The 27,362-nt window shown below is 45.5% G+C and overlaps 2 protein-coding genes and 1 long non-coding RNA gene across 6 annotated transcripts in view; 2 read left to right on the forward strand and 1 right to left on the reverse strand.

Moving 5' to 3' along the window:
• Usp10 (ubiquitin specific protease 10) overlaps positions 1-15,610 on the forward strand; it is a 68,060-nt gene extending 52,450 nt beyond the window's left edge. For all 3 annotated transcript variants that reach the window (XM_077686786.1, XM_077686787.1, XM_077686788.1), the window contains 6 exons: positions 502-708; positions 7,685-7,807; positions 12,757-12,846; positions 12,952-13,096; positions 13,186-13,242; positions 13,307-15,610. In XM_077686786.1, the coding sequence (XP_077542912.1) occupies positions 502-708; positions 7,685-7,807; positions 12,757-12,846; positions 12,952-13,096; positions 13,186-13,242; positions 13,307-13,512 (828 nt within the window). In that variant the 3' untranslated portion in view covers positions 13,513-15,610. The remainder of the gene's footprint in view (positions 1-501; positions 709-7,684; positions 7,808-12,756; positions 12,847-12,951; positions 13,097-13,185; positions 13,243-13,306) is intronic.
• Positions 565-27,289, reverse strand: LOC144155395 (uncharacterized). The gene is made up of 3 exons (XR_013319570.1): positions 27,159-27,289; positions 5,482-5,599; positions 565-730 (listed from the first exon to the last, which is right to left on the reverse strand). It is a non-coding gene; the product is annotated as an uncharacterized LOC144155395 (long non-coding RNA).
• LOC144155389 (uncharacterized) overlaps positions 26,824-27,362 on the forward strand; it is a 78,100-nt gene continuing 77,561 nt past the window's right edge. For both annotated transcript variants that reach the window (XM_077686780.1, XM_077686778.1), the window contains exon 1: positions 26,824-27,104. The gene's annotated coding sequence lies outside the window, so the exon portion shown is untranslated. The remainder of the gene's footprint in view (positions 27,105-27,362) is intronic.

Here is a 27,362-nt window from a genome sequence, read left to right on the forward strand (position 1 = left end):
GTGTATTTCATTTCCCTTCATCTTACAGCCATGAGAGGGGGTATGCAAAATATTGTACCATGTACCCTAACCCCCAAGTAATACTTTACTTGATGGTTCAGAGCAGCTGTCGGTACCCGTGTAATTTCAGAAAAGTGGCCTGTGCGCCCAACATGCGCGCATAAACGTGAATGGGCTTTGCGGTCTGTGCACAGAAGGTTTGATCAGGCTGCTGTTTTAGGGTGTTTTTTTTTGTGTGTGTGTGTGCAGTTATTGCATGATCTACTCCATTAGCTGCTGAGTCATCATGGCTATAGATCATGCATTAGAACACCATAATAACCTTGGCATCTCATTATTGATTCACTCGATGCAGATGGCACAGTGCTCGAAAAAGGTGAGACACTAAACAAGAGAGTGCCTACAATAATGAGTGAAAATGGTGAGAGAAAAAAAGTATAGAAGTGCAGCATCTACCAACTGTTTTTAAGTGCGGTCTCAAGGTTCACACAAACATTGCAGGGCAAGCAAGAAGATGCTGAAGAATTTCTCAGCTTTATGCTGAATGGCCTGCATGAAGAGATGGTGTCCTTGATGCGTCCCGTCAGCAATGGTCTCAACGGGCAATGCAATGGAGAGGCACCACCATCGACAGACTGTGTGGAGGATGACGATGAGGGCACTTGGAAGACTGTCAGCCATCGAAATCGCCATCACATCACCCGCTCGGTAGGTCTGTGTTACCTGGTACCTGTTAAGGAGGGGTCCAGGGGGCCAAAATTTGCAGTTTTTAGAGATTCAGCTTCTAATGGTATAATGCAATCCGATTCCTGATAGCTGCTCTGGGTGAATTTTAACCAGCGAAATGTGCAAAAAAAAAAATGCCTTTATTGTGCAAGCTTTTTTTTTTTTATAATTGCTATGCGAGTACTAAAACAGCTTAGTTGGTTTCTTATGAACTGCAAAATTGACAAATCTACCTGAAAAAGTTTTATCTCCATTTTCTTCAGCATGAGGAACATGCACAAATTTTAAAATGGACAAAAACGCACGCTTGACTTTAGGGGATGCTGAAATATTGTTTGCACGACATGACGTTTCATCTCCATATATTCTGAAATATCTACGCTGAGGTCCCTAAACTCTCTTCCGCACGAGTTGCGATCTTGCGGTCATATCAAACATTGCATCCATGTCGGTCAGACCCGTTTCCAAAGCAGCCACTTGCACTTGCTTTCGCGGGGTGGTAGTGACAGCTTTAGTAGTTGAGCAGTGCTCCCACTCCTGCGCCAAATGCGCCAATTTGCGCAAAATCGTGGTTTTTTTATCAGGATGGCGCAGGATACCTATCCTGCGCCATCCTGATAAAAAAACACGATTTTGCAAGCAGGTGCGCCAAAAGTGCGCCAAAATTTGTGTTGCACAAATCGCGTGCAGCCTGTTACAAGCACTACTTCACCGTGGTCTCTAGACATGTATAACTAATTCGGCTTGATAACTTGAACTCCCTAGTACCCGTCATTGTGTTTGCCGCAGTGAGTTTGGTTGGCGCCGTCACTGTACCGCCGATAGTGTTTTCGTCTAGCAAGTCATTGCAGCGCTGGCATACCGCGGTTAAAAACTTTCCTTCTTGCTGTAGTTTCCAATGGTTCCTCCTATAAACAATGCGTAGTTTTAGGTGGCGCTTATTGCCGGCCCTCCGCTCCGAGAGCCAGTGGGAGCACCGTTTCGCGGCATGCGTGACGCGCTCGGCTGCAAGCTCCCGCTTCGCTTGTTGGTGGCCCGTCGCAAGTGGACCGGGCCGTGAGAAACGGCCAGTCTCTCTAAAGCATGAACCTCGTGGAGCGTTTTCTGCCCGAGAAAACGCGCCGCGCACTCCATAGGCGCGCTGCCGCTGCCGCGTACCACCCGGACGCTGCGCGCGGCGCGGCAACATGGCGGCGGCTTCGGCCGCGAAGTGGTGTGGGGAGCTCGAGCGACCACTTTTAAGTGCTCTCTAAAACACCGCTCAAGGCACACACGAAGTTGCTTGTGCGATAAAGGAGCTTATAATGTGGGCGAAATCGGTACTATAAAACATCATCCGCGTCGCTACTGAAAGCGTCCATGCAATACCTGCCGAGGTGGTAAACCTAAAAACCTCCGGCGGAGCCAGCCAGTCGTGACCGGGCTGTCTTGAGCACTTCAAAAGTGCCGCCATGAGGCGCGCGCCTCCCCATTATCCGCGTCGCTAGTGAAAGCGTCCATGCAATACCTGCCGAGGTGTTAAACCTAAAACCTCCGGCGGAGCCAGCCAGTCGTGACCGGGCTGTCTTGAGCGCTTCAAAAGCGCCGCCATGAGGCGCGCGCCTCCCCATTGGCGCAAGTCGCCAGGCTCCTCCCAGTGCCGCGCGCGACACGCGTCATTTTCTGAGCGAGTCGGAAGCTACCGCGAGCGTGGAATTGTCGACGCGGGCGTGAAAAAATCGCATGCGCACAAATCGCACGCAAAAATGCTCCATGTGCATTTCTCGTGCGCATTTCCACCTAGCGTGGAAATGCGCACGAGGACTGATAGCAAGCGCCTGCATCTAATAAAATGAAAAAGTAAAACACGAGGGCTTGCCTCAACAATTAACAAATTAGAAAAGAGGCGCGAGAGACGCGTTGTTTTTTTGCTACGCAGGTTTGTCGAAGCCTTTCAGTATTCATTATTGTGTTGCATGTTGCCTTTTATCCGCACCAGAACGGAACTAAATACCTTGCAAATTATTTTTTTTTGCCTTTTTTCTATTGCGTGGACATTTGTGGATTTAATTGCCTCAAACTTCTGGCGACTTCTAGCGACTGTTTCAAAATAAGTGGAAAAAATTCCCATTGCCCCAGGGATGTGGGATGTCAGGTTGGGCTATGAATAGCCAAATATGGCTACTTTTTCTTGTGGTTGGCGGAATTTGTTTGACTACTTGGCTATTCTTGGGCTATTGGGAGAGCTGACTGTGAAAGCTATTTTTAATGCATGTTCGATCCTGCCAACTGTGAAGTGTTTTCAGTGACTCCTTGAAAAAGTCTTCCCCTACTAAGGACAAGAAGACCATTATTCTTCAGCTGTGCCGTCCATTTGTGATCGCATGTGTGAAAGCACCTTGACGCTCATTCCATGGCGACCTCCTCATCAATTACTGGACGATACTGGTTAATTTTTAGTGTTGAAAGATGCTTTGGACACATCCAGCAGTTGATATTTAGTTGCTCCAAGGTGCTCCGAAACTGGCATTTAGGTGCTCCGAATTGCTTCAAAATTAATAATTTGCTGATACAAAAATTGCTCCAAATCACCGTTCATCAGTGGCACCACTGAGTTGAGGCATGCACTTTCTTGGAGGCCTCGTGGAACATCTTGTGGCAAGTAGCAGGTAGAATAAGGACGTCGAGAAAGCTTGACACAGTTCCCTGTCGCAACCTTTGCATTTGGCAGCGACAGCATTGTATGGTGTGTACGCTGCAGAAATCAACCACTATTTGGACAGAAGTTTTGATAGCGTTGCAAGGCCCCTTTAGTTTTTTTGACAGCCTTCTCATGTGCCGCACACATAACACAGCCCTCTCACGACTCGGATTAGGGTTGGTTTGCAGATAACCACGGCTACACTGCTCTTGTTTCTGGCTCTCTCTTTGCCTTGAAATGTTGCAGAAGTTCTTCGACACACTGATAGCTTAACACTTTCGTGACAGCGGAAAAATCGGCTGTTTTGAGGTGCTCCAGGAAATATTTTTTCCTTGCCTCAGACAATGAGTGATGCTGAAGTGCAAGGTACTAAATGATAGAGAAAGAATTGGGCTTTCGTGATTTCAAGACCCACATCCCCCCCTTAAATTGTTGCTAATAAAATGGGCCACTCTTCAGCAGCTGAGTAGCTCTCGCAATTCTGAGAAGGCACAACACCATTTCGCACGTCACAGCCTGGTTTGTTGCTTGACATTAAAGTATGAAGTTGACTGACATCACATTTGAAAAAGGAAGATTTGGCATCTCTACCAAAAGTGGCTGCAGTGGGGGTGAACTATGCTGCCACATAGCAAACCAACTCAAGGATAGGCAAAATTAAACCATGTGCGAGATCTCTAAAGTCATCACGAGTCACTCGCATGTTTTGTTACCAACTTCTTATTCGTATTTCTTTGCCTTTCGTTTTTCATGGAAGATAGTTGTAAAGCAAGTGAAGGCAATATCGAGGTGTTTGCGGGGAGGGGCAACGGTTTTATACAAAAAATCTCTCTCTCTCTCTCTCTCTCTCTCTCTCTCTCTCTCTCTCTCTCTCTCTCTCTCTCTCTCTCTCTCTCTCTCTCTCTCTATCTATCTCTCTCTCTCTCTCTCTCTTTTTTCCCTCTGTGGAATCGCCAGCACTGTCAGGCTTCTGCGCTCCTCGGTACGTCCACCGCATAGTTACTTGCAGCACACCTTCTGGCTGTAACTGTCAGCGCTTGGAAATGAATGCGGCACTGTGTGCAAACTGTTTGGGGCACTTTTTTTTTTTTTTAACGATTACAAGAGACACTGCAATTTTCGCAGCTGTGTGACAATGTATCTAGTAGCTTTTTGTAAGTTGCCGTTCTAAAAACCAAAAAGCGAATCTAATGAATTTGATGTGATCTGTAGCGGGGCAATGCTGATGTCCCAAAGCTTTTTGCATTGCGAATTTTGTGGTTAATGCTACTGTACACTCCCTGGAATACCTGTCTTACCACAACTCCGATGTTCCTCTGGCAATAGTCTCCAAAATCACCTCCTGTAGGAATTTTTAAAATATGCTCAGCATCGCCGGAATTGCGGGTGATCAGGCAGAGGGGCCAGACGACAAAGTAAAGCTGCTCGGTGTTTCACAATGCCACGCTCTCTGTTCTCTCTGTGGAATCGCCAGCACTGTCAGGCTTCTGCGCTCCTCGGTACGCCCACCGCATAGTTACTCGCAACACACCTTCTGGCTGTAACTGTCAGCGCTTGGAAATGAATGCGGCACTGTGTGCAAACCGTTTGGGGGCAAAATGTCGCAGACTTCAGAGAGCCATCCTATTTTATGCCATGCAGACAGTGGTCAGCTGTAATGACAAAGATTTTTTTGTAAGGTTAAGTTCAGGCTCTAGTATTTTAACCAGTTGAAAAATTGCAAAACAGCGGCAGCCAGTCTTACGTTAATGTGCTTTAAAATGAGTGGCTTCCAGCGAAAGTGCTGGGAAGGGAAATTTTTGGTCAAACTTGCACCCTCCTAGTCGTGTAACATTTGGCTTGAGTCCTTGCAGCTGTCTAATCTATAATCTGTGCACATTTAATTGTTTGCCACTTCATAAAATTGTTTTAGGGCATTTTTAAACGTACCAGTTTGAAAGTTACTGCGGAAAAAATACTTCTGTAAAAATGTAGGGTGAAATGTGCTTTTAAATGGTATTCTTTACACAAAATAATTTCTTTAAATACGGAAACTTAAGTGCCAAAAATCGGCGAATGACAAGAGCTGAACTAACCAGTTAGCTGGGGCGGTACTCGAGGCTGGCTCCTGTCATCGTCACTCTCGAACTTGAAGTCGGACAAACTGGCATTGTCCACAGAATTCACTGGTGCCAAAGTCACGGCAGAAGTCGGCTGTGGATGCAGTTCACTTGTGAGGTTTGTGGAAGGCAGCCATCTTTTCCATGATGACAACTCTCCGTTTTTCTCGGGATTTAAAAAATTATTGCCACACAGAAAAACATACTACACGGAGCACAGATGCACAGAGCAGATATCTGCAGTCTTTATACTACAAACTAGGTCACACAACATGCGTGAAAATGCCACAGGAGGTCCTTTTTTTTTTTTTGTAATTGGCATTTGAATCTGTGGTTAGTAGATTAGTAGAAATTTAATTAGCTGCATCTGGCATCAGTTGTAGAAATGGCCATCACTAAAAAATCACCGAGTAACAGTCTACTACTGCAGTCTTGTAGCATAATGTAAGTGTTTAGTATGGCCACTCCAGCCGCCATACGGTATAAAATATCCCAGCATATGATGAGATCACCCTGAGTTTGGCATGGTAAAGAGTCCTGCTTGGCATTTGTGCATAGTTGTCAAAAAGTTGAAATGAAGCCACAAAAGAACCGTGCAGCACTTGTTTCATGGCGAGTAGAGCTGGACCTCTGGCTGGAAGTCTTTCCTTTTGGTCTTCCCATGCACTCCTTGCTCCCTCAGCATTCCTAGCCCATGATGGGGGCAGAGCAAAGGGCAGCGTTCGTTTCTGTATTGGGCCTCTTTATCGGAGAAGGTACCGTGAAAATTTTCCCTCCATCACAGCTATTCAGCAAGTATTTACTCTGGGTCACCTTTTCTTTTAGTTGGTTTTCTTTGATGCTGCCGCTTCACCACAGTCCGCTCTGCTGGGCTAGGTGCATCCAAGGTGCATGTGTTGAGAGGAATATCACGCTCCTTCAATGCAGGCACCAAATTTCAGTAATGAATTTGCTTTAGCTTCATTTTCTAAGTGTTCAAGTCCTTTACCATGTGTAAAAAGTGCAGGGGCAGTGATACAACTAATTTGTCCAAACTGCCTGCCTTGTATGGCGGTAGTGCGGTGTTTGACACAGCAGTGCTATGCCGTCCTATGTTTCTGTCATGCAGGTTTTCGTGACACAGGTATCCAGTTTTGGTGTAAATAAGCATTTGCCGCTAATTGACAGGCACCAGGAGTTGTCTTTGTTGTCTTTGGAGTCTATTTCATGATCATCCTTGGCCTATCTTTGGCCACTGCGGGACATTTCCAGCCATTCCCTATTTTGATTCGACCACTTTTCACCCACCCCTCTGCGGTGTTTTGAGTCCTCCCCTACTGCACTCGCTCTTTCACTGCATTATGTTCCTGAGCTGGGATCCAAGTCAAACAGAGGCAGGTGGAGTTGTGCAGGGTGAGGTGTTTCCATATGAAAGGTTATTCAGTATGTCCTCTAATGGTGTCCTGTCACCCAAGAATGCTGAAAAGCGAGTAGCACCATTTCTGTGCTGAATGAACCAACTTTCAAACTAATGCGTGCACATTTAGCTTTTTTTTTTTTTAATGATAGGAGTGCTGTTACTGTGAACGTAGGGGGCAACCTGATGCAGGTGTAGTCTTAGGCGCACACGTATGCCTCATGTGCATCATTAGCAGGTCATGTAAGATTTTTAATGTATATGCACTAGACTGCTTTCTGTGCCGGTTGCGGTGTCCCTCTGTCAATACAGCGCTTCTCTTGCAAGGCCATTGTTCACGTACCCACGCAGACCTCTGTCACAGCTTTCCCACAATGCATGCTGGCATTAGGTGTCCTCTCTCTGCTGTGCAGTCGTTTGTTTGCCCCCACTCATGTTGTACCGTCATTTGTTTTCCCGTGTTATTTTGCTGTTGCGTAGGCTTCAGATCAAGTGTTTATTATGTCTGACCTTCCTAGTGCTTGTGCACTAAAACGCACAGTTGCACTGCTAAACATACCGAGTCAATAAAATTTGCAGCAGGGTTTAACGGATCTATTTTCTGGAAACCGTCATATTTAAAGAATAAAATAACTACAGAAGAATTAGTTTGTGTAGCACATTTTTAGACCTGTGTATTTCACCGCTTGTGTTCTTATCGTTGCTTATTACAGCAGAAGGATGTTTCCAGCTGGCTGTGTCTCTTGAGTCTCATAGCTGCTGTGTCTCTATTTACTCCTCTAGGCAGGGTATTCACCATCTCCGTTGATGGACATATTTGGAGGTGAAATGCGCTCTTCTGTCACAGCTGATGGAGAGACTTCTGCCTCCCTGCAGCCATTCTTCACCTTGCAGCTCGACATTCAGGTAAACGTACTACTAGAGCTCTTTCCTTTACGTTAAAGCTGAGTTACCTGCACATTTATTGTTTGATGTCGCTTCTAGGCTACTACAGTAGAATCTCGATGATACGATTCTGGGTGATACGAATTTCGGGATGATACGAATTTCTGAAAAGTCCCGGCAAAATTGCATTGTTTGCAATGGGAAAAATTTCGGCTGTTACGAACGGACCTGCGCGGCCCGGCGGATGATACGAACGAGCCGGCGAGGCGCCCGACTGCCGAACAAGCAAGTGACGGCTCTCTCTCCCCATTTGTCACTTTTTTTTCTCCAGAAACGGCCGGGCTGTTGTTTTCTGCTCGCGAAAACGCGCCCCGCACGCCCCATGCGCGCCGCGAAACCTCTTGCACACTGCGTGCGCCACGGCCGGCGGCGGCAACATGGCAGCGGCTTCGGCCGCGAAGTGGCACGGCCGCTTGAGCGACTGCTTCTAGCCGCTCTTTAAAATGCTGCTCAAGGCAGACACGAAGTTTCTTGTGCAGTAAAGGAGCTGATAACGTTGGCGAAAACGGTACTATAACACACCATCCGCGCCGCTAGTGAAAGCGCCCATAAAATATCTGCCGGAGTGCTAAGCCTAAACATCTCGGGCGGAGCCAGCGGGCTGTCTCGAGCGTTTCGCAAGTCGTCAGCGTCTTTTTCTGACTGAGGCAGGAGATACCGCGGGCGCGAAATCGTCAATGTGGCCGTGAAAATACAGCGCGCGCAAAGCCGAGGCGTGCGAATCGCGTGCAAAAACGCACCATGCAGTTCACGCTTGACTGTTGCGGCGTGTAGCGAGCTTGGACACCGGGAGTGAGGAGACAAGCGCGAAGCTAGGCGAAGCGTTACGCGTGCCAGAAAGGACTGCTTTGTGACGTGGGGGTTTAAAAAAGCAGAAAAAATCACGGATTTGTTCACGCGAAAGTAAGAAAAGAAATAAACGAAAACTTTTTTCAGCGCTCAATTTTTTGGTCTGTGTTGGTTCATACGAATTTCGGGTGATACGAATATTTTTCGCGGTCCCGCGAGATTCGTATCATCGAGATTCTACTGTACTGGGAGCTTTCTTTAAGGGGAGACATGGTTTTTAGAATCCCGAAATTTGGCCAAAAAAAAAAAAAGATTTTTCAAAATCGCCATTTTCGGATTGTAGAGCTATTTTTCTCCCGGTCAGCCAAGTATCCAGACCTGGGAGTACATATTTGAGCCATAATATCAATTTATAGCACTGACGACTGCCAAAATCGGCCAAGATATAACACAAAAATGCTTTTTTTTTTTTTTTTTTTTTTTTTTTTTTTTAACGACTTTGCTTGGGTTTTGCATGTGCTATGGCGTCCATCTTGGTCTCATTCGAAAGTGCGTCTTTTCGTTTTCGATTGCCCGCCAGAACTGCTTAGTTTCGCCCATTTTGAGAACAGAGCGCGCCACCCAATTGGCTACTGACTGCACGTGACCGGAGGGCGCTATCTCATTGGCTGGACGCCGTGGGTCGTCTGCTCGGCACTCTCATCACAGTGCAACGGCTCATGTACTCGTCTATGCGAGGACCGGCAAAAGCCCCGCACGGCGTAAAAATAAATATGTCTATCGATAACCGCAAGAAAGAGCGAGCAGTAACAAAAGCGCCTGGAATACGCTTTTCTGCATGTCTGGCGACAACTTATTGTGAGAGCGGCGCCGAGTTGAATCGGAGGTAGACTTAGTGCCCCCTCGGGCTGCTGAGACGATAGCGTTAGTGACATGATTACGCCTGAGGATGCACTAAGGTGCGTCTATTATTAGATCAGCAGCACATAGAAAGAAAAGAAATAATAAATTGGGAGGATGCCGCGGTGGGTCAGCCCGCATTTCGGCATGCGCTTCCTCATCGGCTGGTTACCAAATACATGAGCGATTTGAGAATGACAAATATTCGCACCGTGCTCAAGGTGCGATGGTGATGTGATATACGAGTAGAACAAATCGAAAACGTGGTTATCCCACCTAGCCAAACGCATGCACGTCGTAGAACAGAGCGGTGCATTCTGTTACCAGCCTCTTCGTTGCAACTCCTTTCGCGCGATGTAAGTCGCCCTGGAGTCTATTTGATCGCAACGAATGAAGCAGTAACGTAACAAAATAAACGTTTACAACTGTGGTGCACAGTTGGCGCCTCAGTCGCCAAAGAGTGGAGGCGCGCTGCCAACAGCGTAAAAATTGAGCGACTTTCTGGCTTTGCTTTTGTTCAGTTTTTCTGCCAAGTGCCATCTGTGTACAGACTTTCTGGCTTTGCTTTTGTTCAGTTTTTCTGCCAAGTGCCATCTGTGTACAGAGGATTTCGTAATTTTTCCATCAACTGATTTCAGCAAACTTGCTATGCTCGTGTTGAGCAAAAAGCGAGCTACATTCTAAATTTTCTTTTTTTTTCATATGCTCAATAGATAAAACTCATTTTTAGTAAAACTTCAACTGTGGTTTTCTCAGCTTCCCTTTTTTTGCATATGTGCTTAGCCTTACAGATGTTTTCAGGTGGGGTTCCCCCCCCCCCTTCCCCAAAGGATTTCTACAAATGTTGTACCGTTGAATTCGGGATAAAATGAACTGCATGCTGATGCTATTTTAGTTGGGCGAGTGGGCCTCAAATAAATGTTGTGAGCAGTAATATGAGCTCATTGGGTTTTCTGAAAACTGTAGTTGGCATAATTTGACTAATTTTATACAGTCAACTAACTTTAAAGAAATATGATAGCATCAGCATGCATGGCAGGTCCAGGTCTTAAGCTACACATCAGTACCATTTATTTTTTAAAAAGTCAAAACGTCCCTTTAGTGGCTTGCCAGAAATTACCTAATTGGGCTCTACTATTTTTTAACTCAAAAAATAATTATGCCACTTGAAAACTAATTACGTATTTGAAATGAGGAAGACAAAAAACATGCACAGTGATTTTCATGATCCCAGACCAATTAATAAAAAAGTTCATTTTAAGGGGGACACTGGTCTTAAAACAACAACTTTTAATTTTCAAGTGAACTCTGTGAAACTTGTCAGTCTTGCTGCTTTTTTCCCACTGATTTCAAATATGCCAGTATTTTTTCAGTTGGTCAATTGGTTCCCAAGATAATTAGAGATAATTAGCCATTTTTGACCCCACAATTAACAAAACAGTGTTGGTCACAAAACTGTAATCTTCATATTTTCCAATACTATGAACCCTGCTGAATGCAATAATGGAAGCAGTTTTTTGATGCACCGCTTGGAACTAATTTTGCAGCTCATTAAACATCGGTGTTTGAAATGGGCACTGAAAATGGTTCCTTGCCACTGGTGCCACCGAAGTTTAATGAGCCGTAAAATTAGTTCCAAGCGGTGCATCAAAAAACTGCTTCCATTATTGCATTCAGCAGGGTTCATAGTATTGGAAAATATGAAGATTACAGTTTTGTGACCAACACTGTTTTGTTAATTGTGGGGACAAAAATGGCTAATTATCTCTAATTATCTTGGGAACTAATTGACCAACTGAAAAAATACTGGCATATTTGAAATCAGTGGGAAAAAAGCAGCAAGACTGACAAGTTTCACAGAGTTTACTTGAAAATAAAAGAAGTTGTTTTAAGACCAGTGTCCCCCCTTTAAACCAGCCTCTCCCCCTAACAGATATTTGGATCTCGGTTGCAGCACACACATTTGCTATTGACGAACACAAAATTGCGTTTACTGTTCATATTCATTTCATTATCTTGGAGTTGCTTAACCCCACAACCACCTTCCCCTTGCCTTGCTTCCTGGTTGATTGTGTTGTTGTTCAGGCCGATGAATAATGAACTTATTGTTCTCCTATTTTGTTTATTGTACTCCTAGTGGGCTAGCTTTGCCAGCAGTGCAGAGTTCACGCACAGCATCTGCTACTGGACCTACCTGTATGCCATGCGGTGTTCCCAATGTCGTAAAACATGGCATTCTCCCCTATATTTATAAACCAAGGTGGATAGCAATCGGGAAATGAAGTTTGTGGGATATATGAGGGGTTCCTCGGGGGCCTTGCCAGCTCTCTGGGGTAGGCCCCCACACTAGCTCCCGGCGTGTCAACCACGCGGGCTCCCATGGCTACGGCAGCCCAGCGAGGTTCGCCGATACGAGAACACAGTAGACAGTAGTGCCGAAGCACAGCCGTTTATTTGGGGAATCCCAAAGCATGCGAGCACAAGGCTCGACGGCGTTCACGAATCACGCCGTCCGGGTCGTGACCGCGAACGGGAGGCAGGCACTCACGGCGCGCGACAAACAAAGCTCCCACCTGAGACACAAGTATCCATCACCGCCGCGTTCCGCCGATCTCGCCTCGGCCGGGTCTCCGCCTGTACTCTCCTTCTCCCGTGCGCGCACGCTCGCGCCGCCCGCGCCCGCGCGCCTATCCCCGCACACATCGGTGGCGCCATCTCTCGGGGGACGCCGACGAACCAGCGGAGCGCCGGACCGGTTTCAGCGCACAAGCGTCTCTCCCGAAGCGCGCGCTGGCTCGGGATCGCAGGTCGCGGTTCTCCACGATTCCCACAAGTTCTAAATTCAAACGTTCTGATTAAGAAAGCAATCGAGTGTACCATGGTAGCCAACACCGCAAGCAACGTGTGATAGGTCATGGTACCTGGACTGTTTAATTAAGCAATCTCAGTGCATTGACTGCAAGTTTCTTGATTGATGACATCTTTGAGAGCTCTGGTGGTGGATTTCGGCTTGTCGTGTCCTGCATGCACGCTAGGAACACTGGAATCAACGTTGAGATTTTAGATCTCTCTATTTTAAAAAAAGTTATTAAGCCACTTTTTTTTTTTTTTTTTCACTAATGCTGCGTAGAAAACTTAGCAGCTAGATTGTTTTTTTTTGTGGGGGGGAAGATGTTGGCCTAGAATAGTGTTAAATAATGCATGAAATCTTCATTTTGCAGGATGGTGTCAAGTCTGTCGAAGATGCCTTGGCACACCTAGCTGCAGAAGAAAGGGTGCACCACTACTACAGTAGCAAGAGCCGCCAAGAGGTATGCCAATTTTGCTGGGATCTGCCAAGTTGGTGTTGTCACCACGGCGTGGAAGTAGCGCAGGAGCCCTGACTGTTTCTCTGGTGTGGTGGTGCTTCGTTGCAGGTGGATGCAATGCGGAGAACAACGCTGGAGAAGCTGCCTCAGGTGCTTATTCTCCACCTAAAGCGGTTTGTCTATGACAAGAATGGGGGTTGCAAGAAGTTGATGAATGCCATACACATACCTCATCAGTTGCAGCTTGACCGCAGTAAGTCCCCCGTTTCGATGTGCAGCTTTTCACATGCGATAGGTGCCCATTGGCTGTCACCTGAACCTGCGTCTCGTCTTCTTCTCCAGAGTTGATGTCCAAGGAGAGGCCACCCAGCAAGTTGCGCACGTACCAGCTGTTTGCAGGTGAGCTTAGCCCCGCTCCAGCCTCGGTGACCGGCGAGGCCTTGACACTTGTTCTTGATTTCAGTGTTGAGCCACAGTGGAGAGCGCACGGACAAGGGCCACTATGTGACTGATGCCTACCACCCAGCGGGGCGCATGTGGTTACGGTGTGATGACGACAATGTGACGCCTATTGCCCAGGGGGAGCTTCTGCGCTTTGACAACTCCTCTCTTGTGCCCTATCTTCTTTTCTACAAGCGTTTGGACACTGAAACTCCGCCAGCCAGGTAGACAAGAAGCAGCCCGCGGAGACGTTTGCTCGACAGCAGGCAGCCGAGGCCAGTGGGTGGGACAGTGAGTGTGTGTGCGCAGTGCTGCTGCTGCTGTTTTTTTTTCCTCTGCCCTTTCCTTCCCTATTTTGCCGACGTGTTTTTTTGTTGTTGAATGTCGTGGAAAGCAGCTTTTTCTATATTCAGCTTTTTGCTGTGCCTGTCATTGCCTTGCCACTTGCGGTTCTTGTTTTGGCAAGTTGTTTGGCCAGTTTGTCTTCTTTTTTTGACAATGTTTCACTCTGGTTTTGTGTATTTGTTGTGTGTACACGGCTATTTATTGCGGGCTCTTGGTCTACACACTGCGCCCTTAACCAGAGTGCACACGGCGTTTCTGTGGGTGCTGGGGGAGGGAGGGCCGGCCGGGGGCTCTTCCTCCCCCAGCGGCGACCTGTGTTTGCGGGCCTCGTGCCCAGCAGGGGCGTGTGTGCGCGTGTACATAACGAGGGCGGGAAGCCCGAACTTAGTGCTCTACTACTACTAGCTGCCATGTGCAGGACACCCTTTTTATGGTGGGTGCCCCCCACCCCGTGGGGAGAAAGGACACTCGCCCAAACAAGTGCCTCGTATTTCGTAGTCCTGGATGGTAGTATACTCTTATGCAACTACACTGTCGACGGTAGCCAGTCCCCTTTTTACCTTTTCCACATGTCCTGGCAAGGGCGCCGTAGCGCTTAGTTCTGTGCGTTAGTTTTCAGTTCACTTTGCGTTCTTGGTGCTGTTACTTAGTGCAGCCCTACTTGCGCTGCCATTTATTGCGCTACCATTTTAATGTTGCTGCTGTGCTGTTGAGTTTTTCCAGCCATTTATATATAAATATATATATATATATACACTGAGCCATTGACTCCCCATTTCGCGGCACCCTGACCACATGATACGGTTGTTGGTTTTGCCTGAAATGGATGTACATGTTTGATGCGTCCCCTGTAAGCTGAATTCTACTTTGTGTATGAGCGTGTGTGCAAGCACAAGCTTGGTTTTCTCTGTCCCCAGTTGAACACTGTTGTGTATGCATCGGCTAGTTGGGAACATTGGGATTCCCTGTTTATGCAAAGCACTGCTGAAGCTGCAGTGCTGATAGCAGCAGAGGTGCATGCACCTGGGTCATTGTGGGAAGGGTGCTTGGCATTTTTGAGCAGTTGCCATCATTGCTGGTGCCTAATTTGTTCACCACTTAACCCATAAAAACTGCTGCTGGGTGCCCTAAACTAACAAAAAAAATGGTTAATGTGTCGAGAGAGCGTTTGCTCCTTTGCCGTGCGTTGTGCTGCCTGTCTTGTGTCAGTGTTTTGCGACTGGAAGCAAGCAGTGCATTGCATTTTTACAGTGGAAGTTGGCGAGTGAAACTACAGTGCAAGTGTGAGCTGCTCATTGCTTTGGGGTAGCCTTTCTCATTCACTTAAGTCAGGAACAGTGCCTTGCTGTATTACTAGAGCTAGTCAACTTGCATTAGCTTTGCTGAAACTGGCTTGGTTGGCTTGTGGACAAGACTAATGGGTGTTGCTAACAAATGTTTCTTCACTGTACATACGAACACTGTTGATGCATCTGGCAAGTCTTTTATTTTCTTCTTCCTCTCCTTGTAAAGAGTTGTAGGTTGTTCAAATTGTATGTAACGTCAGTGAAAAGTTGCTTTGTTCAAACTATATAAGTTAATTGAAGGTTGCCTGATGGGCACTTGCTGTGTATGACGCAGAATAAAAGCCATTTGTGAGTTTATTACATATGTGAGAAGTACCTCAGATAGAGGGCTATATATTTCTTATATCGTGTATATAGTAGTTTCACTTTGAGAAAGAACTGGTGGGAGAGTTCTAGGCACGTTTTAGACTTGTTGCTGGGTGAACATATTGATTGCCGAGGGTTGTTTTTACGTTCTTGCAAAACGTGATTTGATGTGTGAATTTTTTTAAAATATCGAGAGGAAACCTTCAGCCAGTTGTGCTCAAGGCAGTGGCCTCAAAGGATTGAGTTTTTTTTCTCTCTCTATTGCTCTCTCCCTAAGGGCCAAATAGCTCTTTACGTTAAGTGCGTTCCAAATAAAAGATATTATTTGACTTGGCTTGTCTCTCCTTGCAGTGTGTGGTTTATGTGAAGCTGTAGAACTCGCAGGGAGTGGCTGAATGCATACAGTAATTGCTCATGATCACAAGGAGGGAGACAAATGCATGCAGCATGGTTATTCCGATACCCAACCTGCCCCTTACTCCTTGAAGGGACTATCAGTGGTGAGACAGCTGCGCATATTGCGCAGATTTGATACAAATTTGTTTTCCTGCGCCAGGCTGCTCCAAAAGCATGAAAATTGCAAAAATTCCGCCAAACTGCTCCAAAACAGCTGCTCCCGTCAATTTCAGTGGGGAAAAATGCTGACTGACGGCATAATTTTACAGCACCCCCAAGGTGATGCTGTTTGTAAAGGTTTATTTGATTGAATTTGATTGATCATTCAATAAAAAAGCCTGCGTAAAATTGTCCCCGATATAGTTTTTTCGAAATTCATAATGTCGGGTTGCACATGTTATATTCTGGTGCATTTTAAAGTTTTCCCATCGAAAACCATTGTAAAGTTCTGTAGAAAAATAATTATGCGTAGTGAGGCGTCGCCATATTGGTGTGGTAAAGATGTGAAAACATGGCCACCGGGCGAAGCAGTTGCTTGTTGTTCAGGCAGAGCGCTTTTCGCCGATTTCTACCTTGGTTTTATTTATGGGGGTGGCTGGGTTTGCAGTTAGCCGTTTGATCTGTTGCGCGAAGTTGTGCCACTCGAAAGACAGGAGTTCATCAAAAACAACATGGCGCCCGTGAATTCGCCATGTTGCGGCCTTGAGTGTGCTTCCGGGGCATGCTTGAAGGGAAATTTCGGACTCATTGCGGTGTTCTAAAACACTGCGTTATTGCTACCTTTCACAGCTTGCGAGAGGCGGGAATGGGACGATCGACACTGCAGATGTGGCGGCGCAGGCTAGATCGCCGCAAAATGTTCAAGCAGTGACCGATAGCGGAACGGGCTATTATTGCACGCAGCAATAATGGTTCATTTATCTGAAGTGAAATTTAATGTCACAAGGAAGGTGGGTAAACATACCAACGTTACTCAAATTACGATCTTAGTGAACGTGCGCCTTGGGGATTGAAATAGGAGGGCTGGTGTGGTGCGACGACTAGTGTCGCCTCGCTTTGCGCAACTTTGCCGTGGCTCTGCACTTGTACGTAAAGACGAGTCTGGGATTACAAAAATAAAAATTTCGGCATTCACACGATAATAAAAATGCCTTACGATTGCTTAGTTTTTCAGTTCGATATTTTCAACAGCACCCCACGTTATCTATGCATAGAACCTAAGAATTTAGAAATGTATTGTAAAAAGGTAGTGCAGTTCGTACCTTGTGATGCTCTGGGAGAAAAAACTTTATTGAAAGGCTGTTTCAGTGTTATGCACGTTCAAAACCGATTAAAAACTACACTTTCCCCCGTGAGCGTCCAAACATTTGATCCTTTAGGGTCCTAAGGTGACATAATAAACGTTGTTCTTCTGCTCCAAATCAAGGTTCTTCTGCTCCAAAATTGAGATTTCGCTGCTCCAAAAACTGCTCCCAAATCTGATTCAGCTGTCTCACCCCTGGACTGTCTAAAAGCAAAAGATTACATCACCTCGCATCCTGCTTTCGCTGCAGATCAGGCATAGTTGCTTGCTTGGTTTGTGTTATACAGGGTGTTTCACTTAACATGATCCAGTTTAAAAATATGTCATTGCACTCTAATACAGCACAACCAAATGCATGTTGCTGACTTTTGTATGTAGTTTCTTGCGCTATTGTATTTTTCTTAATTCGATGATTAGTCACGAAACTTGCACTAAATGGACATACAGACAGACGAAGGAAGACGGACGATGTGCATCTGTTGGATGCACATCTGTTGGACATAAATGGACATACAGACAGACTGACTGCGCGTTTGTATGTCCATTTAGCGCAAGTTTCATGATACATAATGCATTAACTAGGCCAACAGCACATTATACTTAATTAGTCAACTTTCGAACCATCGAAGCTAGGCGAAAATTCCCGATTAGAAAGTTGCAGAGTGGTGTTCAAAACGTCCGAATAAACAGTTTGTCTTTCTGTTCATTACGTATTAAGTGTTTCCCAGCTTATTGAATGAACATGCCCACGAAATACAAATAAACATGGTATGCCTGCTTGTGCGTCGATTGCAGTGCTCCCAACCATTCCCGCGTGCAAACAATCGCAGGTGCGCAGCTGCTTAAAAAGTGACGGCAGATGACGAACCCGTTGATTCTGGCAGGACAAGCAATAACCGCTCTGTTGTATCACTTCTGACGATCTGTCACGAGAAAAGCACATCGCTGGCGTAAATGGCACAGCCAACACCTATGTTGCTGCCATGTCGCCTTTTAAGTGGCAGCGCACCTATGGCAGTTTGTGTGCGGAACGTTTGGGAGCGCTTTAAACTCTGGCTAAAGTTAGATGAAACACCCTGGGTCCATTCGTTTCACCTGCACCATGTCAACCAGTTCAGGCAGTGCAGCACTTCACCGTTCGTTTCAGTGGTGCAGCTCGTGGCATGCCGTCTGATCACCAAGGGTGGCGACGGGTGCAGGACGAGTTCATGGCTTTGCCTGCACTCCCTGCTGAGGAGGTGCAGAAGCAGACGAAAAACGTGCAGGTCTGGTTCCGCCGATTATTCAGGATGGCGGAACGCACTTTGCACCGCTGTGACTTGTTCAAGAGGTGCAGGCTGAATCGAATAGTCCCCCTGTATATATAAAACACTTAGTGGTTTACAAACTCATTTCACCGTGTAGTTTTTCTGTTCAAATGGCTATGGTGCTAGTTTGATAAGGAGTTTACATGAAGACCAGATTTCTTTTGCTGTGCGCATTTTGCTTGCACGATGCTAGGAAAACTGGCAAGGGTATTGCTGGGTAATAATTAAGGGCAACGATGAAATGGGCCTGGTAAGTTCACACGAAAGTGCTGAACATCTTGTCATTAAGTTTTGAAGAGTGGGATGCTTGCTTGGTTACTACATGGAAGGTGTGGTTACCATGAATGCCTGTTTTCCCTCTCCCACCAACCATGAAGCTTGCATCTGGTGCCGCCTTCATGCTGGGACATTCTACAACCATTCTCCTTTTGCACGTTTCCTCTTACCTCTCTCAAAACAAATGCCTAAATTGCAATAACCCCCCTCGCATCATACCATCTACTTCTGTCCACTGCTCAAATAAGCATTTTTTTGTTGTACTGAAGAATGGCAAGTTCAATGGTTAGACTCCTAAATGTAGGCAAGTTTGTCAAGAGAGAGAGTATTTTATTAAAATTAGTACATGCATGTAAAAGAGTGAAAGTATATTGCATTGGGACTGCGAGTTGGATATGAATAGTAAAAGCTGGCTGGGAATTGATTAATGTGATGTAGGCAAGGTGGCAAGTGTAACGGGAAGCTGGCATACATTTATAAATGGGAAGCACCCGCCGCGGTGGCTCAGGAGCTAAGGTGGTGTGCTGCTGATCCCAAGGTCGTGGGTTTGATTCCCGCTTTTCTGATGGAGGCAAAAAGCAAAAACACCATGAGTTCGAGGTTGCGGCACACATTAAAGATCCCCAGGTGGTCAAAATTAATCTGGCGTCCCCCACTACGGCACGCCTCATCGCCTGTGGAGCGTCGGCGCGTTAAACCTCATTGGTCAATGAATACGGGAAGCACAGTTGCAAAGAGCCTGTAGGCAAGTTAGCAGCTGGTATGCCTCGCTGCAAGCACTGCCTGCAAGTAATCTCAATACCTCACTAGCCCCACAGCAAGTACAGGCACCTTTTTTTTTTTTTTTGTTTCACTACTTTGCGTAGCAGTGCGACTCATCTAACATGCACTTTTTTCCCACAAGGCTTGTTTGTAGAAGCCGTTTCTGCACTGCGTTGGTGTCATGAAAAAGCCAACCCAATGGGGCAAACTGCAGTGAAGCTTCAATGTTTTGTCGCCGTGTAGCAGCACAATTTTAACAATTTTAATTTCTCTGTTCGTCAGTTTCAAATATCCAAATACTTTGATGGTAGAACTCTACTGCGAATCAAATCGTAAACGCTATTTACAAAGTATTCTAAGTTCAGAATATTTGCTCTCTCTCCCTCTTTTTCTCTGTATATATAGAAAAAGAAAGTATATATATATATATATATATATATATATATATATATATATATATATATATATATATATATATATATATATATATATATATATATATAATATGTGTGTGTGTGCTGGAAAACCTTGCTACAAGGGACCCAGGAAACATGTCTTGTAGCCAAGGTCTCTTGTAACTGAAAATTATAAAAAACAGAATAGTCAGTCTAGAGCACAGTATACTTCAGTGTATAAGTGTTTTAGTGACTGCAGATTGTATTAGCCTCCTTCCCAACTTCTGGGGGTGAAGCACTTGCATCACTTTGCATGCCTTCCTGTTCCTCACAAAATTTTTGAAGTGCTCTTAGATGTTCATCAGCCTCAGCTGCAGGCACGTTCTGCCTTGCAAGGTTCTTGTCCTCTGATTCATCTTCTGGGGTGCTATTTACTTGTGCCAGGATCACATAATCTGAAAGTTTTTCGGAGCACCAAGTCCCCATTTGCAGACAATAGATTCCGGGACCTCTGCGGTCTCTGGGATGCAGGTCAAAGCTTCATCTTCAAGGCAGTTTTCCACAAGATTCTTCAATGCCCTTTTCCATCGTGTGTCATAAATAGCGAAGAATTTACTCAGCGAACGTCTCTTGTAACAGTGTCACTTGTAACGCACCTGGTAGATGTGTACAGAATGCATCCTCAGGAGGGGTCCGACTAAAAAGCTACTATCACAGTTTTTGGTGCATTACTCAATAATACAAGCTGTCAGATTTGTTCAGAGGTGGCTCTTCAGCTTCAAATGCCACGCAACTGCAGTGAATGAAAATGAGCAAAACTTTCTTGCATTTGCTTGTGTCCTCGAGCTCGCTGCTTGCAGTTCTTAAAAGGCTTGCTGGCACTGAAAGCATCATTAGAGTTCTACACAAGTGGTGGACAGAGGCTGTGGGCCAAGCTAGGATCTTGTTTGTTGATGTCGTAGTTGTGTGTGGTGGTCTGTGAAAGCTGTGTAGCCCTAGTCTTCTGCATCGATTTCCTCACTCCAGTCCACTTCGTCAATAAAAGCACAAAATAAAAGGAAACTGATCTGCGTACAGTTTATACCCAGTTTTATGAATAAATTTGGATTCCCTGACACTTTAGTGACTTGGAAACATACCTACTTGATTGACAAAACTGATCCTCCAATCCAATTTTATAGTTTCAATGGAAGGGTGCTGAAAGAATTGGAAATCAGAACTAAAGAATGTGTCTGCAATGCCACTATATGCGACCAATAAGTGTATATGCAAAGAAAAAATTTGGAAATTAAGCCAGCTATGAAAACGTGGATGCAGTTTGTTCTGTAGTCCAGGGACTAGACCTGCAGTTGCAATGTGGTCACTGAGTGAGGCCTTCCGCCGAGCACTCTTGTGAACATCCTAGAAGGTCTAGACAGTTCGAGGTAGCTTGTGCGGGGATGCATTGGAGAGTAATTGGTGGTAAGTAGATTAGGCATCTGTTCAATTCAATGTGTCCAGGCGGGGCCATACTCTTGACTAATCATCCAGACTGACTCTATGCAAGCAATCTACAATACTTGTCACGAGGCACAATCCACATCGTTCTCAGATGCCATCCACCATTTGGCGAGAAGCACGGCACTACAGATTTGCACCCAATGAGTGCCCCTTTCAGCTGTACCTGGCAGTTTGGAGACAGCTAGCCGCCCACCTACCATCATGCGACCACTACCACTTTTCCCTGAAGACGCTTACGGCCACCTGGAATGACAAAAGAAAGATCTCCGACACAACGCATCAGTTCTCATACCTCTGTAATTGAAAGCTCCCTGGTGACTTAACTTTCCAAGAGGAGGTTGTGCTGCGAAGACTATGCAATGGGATGGCATTGACACCGTCTGTGCTTCCTCCTGACCATCGCAGTACCGCAACCCATACAGCTCCAGCCCCCTTCGGCGACTTTGCCATACAAGATGTGAATGTGCAGCATCTGCTGTGGACGTGCCCGGGACCTGGGACGTAGCCAGGAATTTTTGGGGGGGGTGACAAGGGGAAGGAAGGGGGGGACGCTCAACCAAAAGATGGGAGGGGGGAGGTAGGAAGAAAGGCTTCTTGTGCATTTTCAAACGAAGCTTGAAATAACTGACTTAAACGTGCAATGTGCGAAGCGGACCTGAATTCACGTTCGCAGGTCTATGGGTAGGCCATTAGTGATTTGTTCGGCTGAAGAGATGCCGTTATGTGGGCACGCGGTCGTGAGTGTGCTGGTGAGCGGCGTGTGGACCCCAAAGTTTGTCAGGCGAAAATGGAGATGAACGTTGCGTTTTGATAAAAACTATCAAGATTCGTGAGTTATAACATTTTCCTTTAGCAAAGGGACGTATAATCTTTCGAATCAGCTACAAAGTACAGTCAAGCAGGATTTGATTGTTATTGCGCAAGCACCAATGGGCTAAGTGTGCCTGGAGGGCTTCGTTTCAGACCCATGAAAAACAAGATTTCGCGCTTTTCGTTCTATTGCTGGCTGCTCCATGCTACAACAATGGCCCCCACGACCAACTTGCCACCCTTTGTGTTTCAAGCTTTACATTCGTTGTAATCAAGCACAAACTTGGTTGCCTCTTATCTACGCCGACGATAACGAAACTGGCAGGGAAGATCTGCCAAAGCTGGTGTTTCAATTCGCGCTTCCGCGATAACCTTCAAATCGCACTCAACTGTACTTGCGGCACATTCCTTATAATATGGCAGTGAAGCAAGCAAGCGTGCATCTTCATCCTTGTAGTACACTCAGCAGAGCACCTTATTGCACTGCTGTTGAGTGTTGACCTTCTTGCGCGGTTATTCTATTCCTAGCTGTTTAGTCGAACTGACATGGTCTCAGTAAAATTGCGGTTAAGCAAATACAGAATGCCGATTCAAACCAAGAGGGAGGCCGAAGCAGTAATTTGAACAGTGCCAAAAAAGACAAAGATTTGCAATAAAGAGAATTGTAGCTTTGTCGATGTGGAAGCAATACAAGATGGACGCAGCAATGCTTTTTCTACAGCAGAAATTAGTGAACTGCAGTATTCAATGAAAGGCGATGTCGGTGGGAAAATAAACATATCAAGGATTGATAGTGGACTGAACAAAATACAGTGACATGCTCTGCATTTAATTACACTATGTACCATTGCAAAGAAGGAATGACACGCAAAGTCCAAATCTTGCTGTTCCACCGTTTTCCGGCCATATTGTTCCGCCAGCCAAACAGCAGGACTGCCCTGATCTGCTCGAGGCAGGTTCCTGGGACAGCGCGGCATATTGTGCTGCCTTTAATGACATAATGAAGTCGCCTTTAATGAAATAAAAAATAAACAAGAAATGTATTTTGGTTTATCTAGTTTTCACTAGACGGCGCTAGTGGTCTAGCAAGCAAGAGCTTTATTTTTATTTCAGCAAAGAAGTGACGTATCGCTAAAATAAGCAAACTAGGCCGCTTTGAGCATTGCTTTGAATTTATAAAGCTTTTCGTACTGGTGCACTATGGTTTTTAAGTCGCAGTGGGTGATGAAGTAGTAAGTCCCGTAGGAATGTTAACAGCCGAGCCCCCCTTAATGAACGAAACTGAAGTACTTTCTCTCTAATGGGAAAATTTGTAAATGCGGGTTTTGTTAAATCAAGTTTCAATTGTATTTACCAGCAGCAGCAGTTCTTTAGAATGCATAAAATGCTAAAAGTATAAAAGTGGATGTCCCTCCATACAATTTTCATTCGCTACGCCTTGTGACATCATGAATAGTGAAACTGGATTGGTGGAGCTGCAAGATGTTGCAAGCTGACACTATCAGTGGTATTTTACATGCGTTATTTTGTGAACGGCCAACAACAAAATAATGTTTTTTTGCTACCCTTATGAAATTAATCGGCAAGTTCACTATTTTTTTTGTGTTCAGTTCCCCTCGCTCCTGACTTCTGAGTTTTATATGGAAGTACTATAACTCGTGCATTCCCTGGATAAGTTGGCAAAAAAAGCCATGTCCCCAGATCCGCGGCTCCAAAAAGCATGGCCGGAGCCTGTCATCAATATTACCATTGGTTGGATAGCCTGAATCCCCTCATTTGAATTTCTATTGGCTGTGATGGCCTGGCAGCGTACCCACTAAAGAGGATCAGCCAGTGACAATGGAAGGAGCCAGCAAAAGCTAGCTTACAGCCGATTCAACTTTTCGCTCACTCCTGATTTCTGTGTGTTATGTGGAAGCACCACTCATGCATTGCCTGGCTAACACAATGAAGACCATATTCATGCCATTATCCAGAGCGGACGCAGCTAGGACGCAGCTAGGACTCCCGCAAACTTGTCAGGGAGACCGTGCTATCCAAATGGACTGCCCAAGAGTTCACGACACTCGAATTAAAGCCCTGGAACCACATCTTTAGCGTCTTCTTCCATTAGGCCTCCGTCTGTAACACCAGAGTCTGTGTCTGATACACCGGAGACCATACACCATGTTCTATGCAAGTGTCCACGTTTTCCATCAGAAAGAAGATTGCTCTTTTCAACTTTACAGAAGCTAGACTTTCGGCGGCCATTCTCCGAGGAGGAAATCATGGGCCACTGGCCTTCTATGTCATCTACGCACAAGGCGACAAAAGCACTCCTGTGCTTCCTAAAAACAACAAACTTGTACAGAAGACTGCAGCACAAAAGACTACTCTCTATGAACTCACAGAACCTCATCGCCTATAGTGTCATAACGCTGGGCACACCTATTTGCGCTGTCCTTGTCTGTATCCTTCTTTTCCTGTTTTTCCCCCCACTATTCCCCTTTTCAACATGTAGGATAGCAAACTAGGCCATAGCGTGGTTGACATTCCTGCCTTTCCTTTACCTTTATTCTTTAGCCCTAACGTACAGTTTGCGGTCTAATGTACGTAGTCAACTGAAACCTGCAGTGTAACGTTCAATGAGTTTTACGTTGCTTGACATGCCATAAAGCTCAAAGTTAAAGGGGCCACAAAGGCAACATACAACTTTGGTCAATTTGAAGGAACTAGCCTTTGGTAACTCACTCAGCTCCACTTGAGCCACGAGCAATGTTTTTGAGGGGGGAAAAAAAACAGGCAATACTGAAAAACTTTCAAATCTTTCAAATTTCACACTACAGTGACATATTAAGGTCAGCATCATGACAGTATCAGCACTAAAAACAGCTGTCAGTGTAGTAATGCTCTCGCGTTAAAAAACAACAAAAATAATAAGAAAGTACAGCAGCCTCCCGTTAATATGAAGTCCACGGGGACCACAAAAAATTTGAATCAACTGAACTTCCAATGAAACAAAAAGAGCAAGAACAGCATTGTTATTAGTCTGCAACAAGTTGTCCTTGATTCCGTTCAGAACCTCGACTTTCGTCCCCCAGTCGAGCTTGTGACCCGGGCTGCCATGATAGTTGAGGCTAATCTTTAAAATGGGATCCTGAAGTGTCCGCTACACAAACAGCTCACGCAGCACTGTGCACAGCAAAGAAGGTTGAGTCTCAACTGGCTGGCCATGTTATCAACTGTACGCTGCTTCAGTTGAGATTGTGCCAACATCAGTACACAGAACATTGCACTATTTTTGCACTAGAAAATTTTGAATTTTATTGAGAAGGGATGCTTACCTCGACGTTTTTTATTCTAAATACTAACTTCCAGTTAACCAATGTAATGGGTTTTAGCGACTTTGAGTCGCCTAAAGGTTGAATTTGTAGGGTGCCAGGCTGAAGATTAAGAATGCTTCCACAGACAAAATACTCGGAAAAGGAACTGGAAAAGTCCCAATTGGAGGAAACTGACAATGAAATCGACTTCATTCGTGGTGACAGTCCAAGTATTGTGCACGCCTGAGGTGCTATGAGACATCCTGCGCCTAGTCCTGCAGTTTTTGAAGGACACAAGCATATGTGAATCTTGGTACACAAATAATTTATTTTAAAAGGTTCTGATCGGGTGAAGCAATCACCAGCACACCATGGCTAGGTTCGCCCGTTAACTAACAATATCAAGAGCAGTGAACACAGGATGATGAGCTCAGAATGAGGCTAGATCTCAAAAGGAAATGGATGAAACTAGCTAAAAGAAGGAAACTGTATTGGTGGTCAGTAAGAAACAAAGCACACAAGTTTAGAACAACGCTTGTTTGGAAGCTTTTAGAATAATGCTTCCAAACAAACTGACGGTTAAAGGGGTCATGAAGGCAAAATACACGTTTGGTTAATTGAAAAAAGTGCGCTGTCCGGATAATAATAAACTTCACCGAAGTAATAGAAATATTGAATAAAATATATGAAGCAGTGGCGACTCCGCTGCCACTTTTCGGCAACGTCTTTATGACGTCACAGAATGCTTGCGTCATGGAGGAAAGAAAGCATTCTTCCCTCCATGGCTTGTGTGATTGGCGACCGCCCATGGAGGAAAAAAAAGCTTTTCTTTCCTCCATGCGACCGCCGAACAAAGCCGCCGTACCGCCAAGAAGCATGACTGGGCGATTGTAGTGGAGCCTCTATCTCCGTTTGGTCGTATCACTTGAATGCAAACGTGCATAATTAACACACTGATAATTACGCTTTCAGTGCTGGCCTCTATACCACTCCTGCTGTTGTTGCGCGAAATTCGAGTTTTCCAATACTTCGCGTTTTTTTTTTCTTGGGGAAGGGGGTAAGAAAACGTATTTCGTGGCTGGAATGAGAATGAGTGAGTTGCCGAAGGCTAGTTCTTTTAGATTTAACAAATGTATTTTGTCTCCGTAGCACGTTACCCGCAATGACGATGTACATGGCAGGCCGGCGCACTAAACACGCCTACGTTATTTCGTTTTGCGCCTGTAATTGCATCATTATATGACAGAAAGAAATACTACCATACTACGGGAAGGGTACGTTTCACTGAACAAAGCTTGGTGGTGGGTGTCCAACTTGGTAGGTTGGCACGTACGGTTCGGCCCAGCCTAATTTTCTTGTGCTTACAGACTGAGCTAAAACGTTCGTCTTCGAAACATAAAGTTGCTGCATTATTCACCGAATTACAAGCTAGGTCACTAAAATTATGAGCACTGAAGAACAAAAAAGTTCCAAAATCAGAGATGAAGCTTAACATTCCTTCACAGTTCAACATAGCGATGGTTATTCATAACTACTTGGAAATACGTTTTTGAATTGCAGTAGAGAACTACGTGGAGCGTAGCACTAATTGAAATCACACAGCATTGTCACGGCGGTTCCGAAGCGCTACACGAGCGTCTCAACCATCAACACTCGTGCAGACTGCGCCATCTAGCCGTTCGTTGGTGTTCGGAGCCCCCATTCGCCATTTTGCGAAAAATACGGCCTGAAAAAGATTTGTACGGCACCTTCGCTTTGTTGGCGCTTCTAAGGTAAGCTTTCTTAAATATTATCGTTTCATAATTATGCGCCGGTACTACACTTACGTGTTCGAGCACTTGCATTGCGGAGACTTCGCGTAGCGGATGAATGTAGTGTGAGATATTTCGTTAGGGCGGATTGATACCTTGTTCACGCAAGTATGGCGAATCACGGTTTGGCGCCGTTGCGCCGTCGCACAGGCGGACTTATGTGAAACGCTCGGAACACCAGCTGTTGAATATGTGCCGGCTTTCCAGGAACCAGAAGTG

Source organism: Haemaphysalis longicornis, unplaced genomic scaffold (genome assembly GCF_048455015.1).
Source record: "Haemaphysalis longicornis isolate Haplotype H1 unplaced genomic scaffold, Haemaphysalis longicornis Haplotype H1 scaffold_1, whole genome shotgun sequence".
In the NCBI taxonomy this organism is placed as follows: Eukaryota; Metazoa; Arthropoda; class Arachnida; order Ixodida; family Ixodidae; genus Haemaphysalis; species Haemaphysalis longicornis.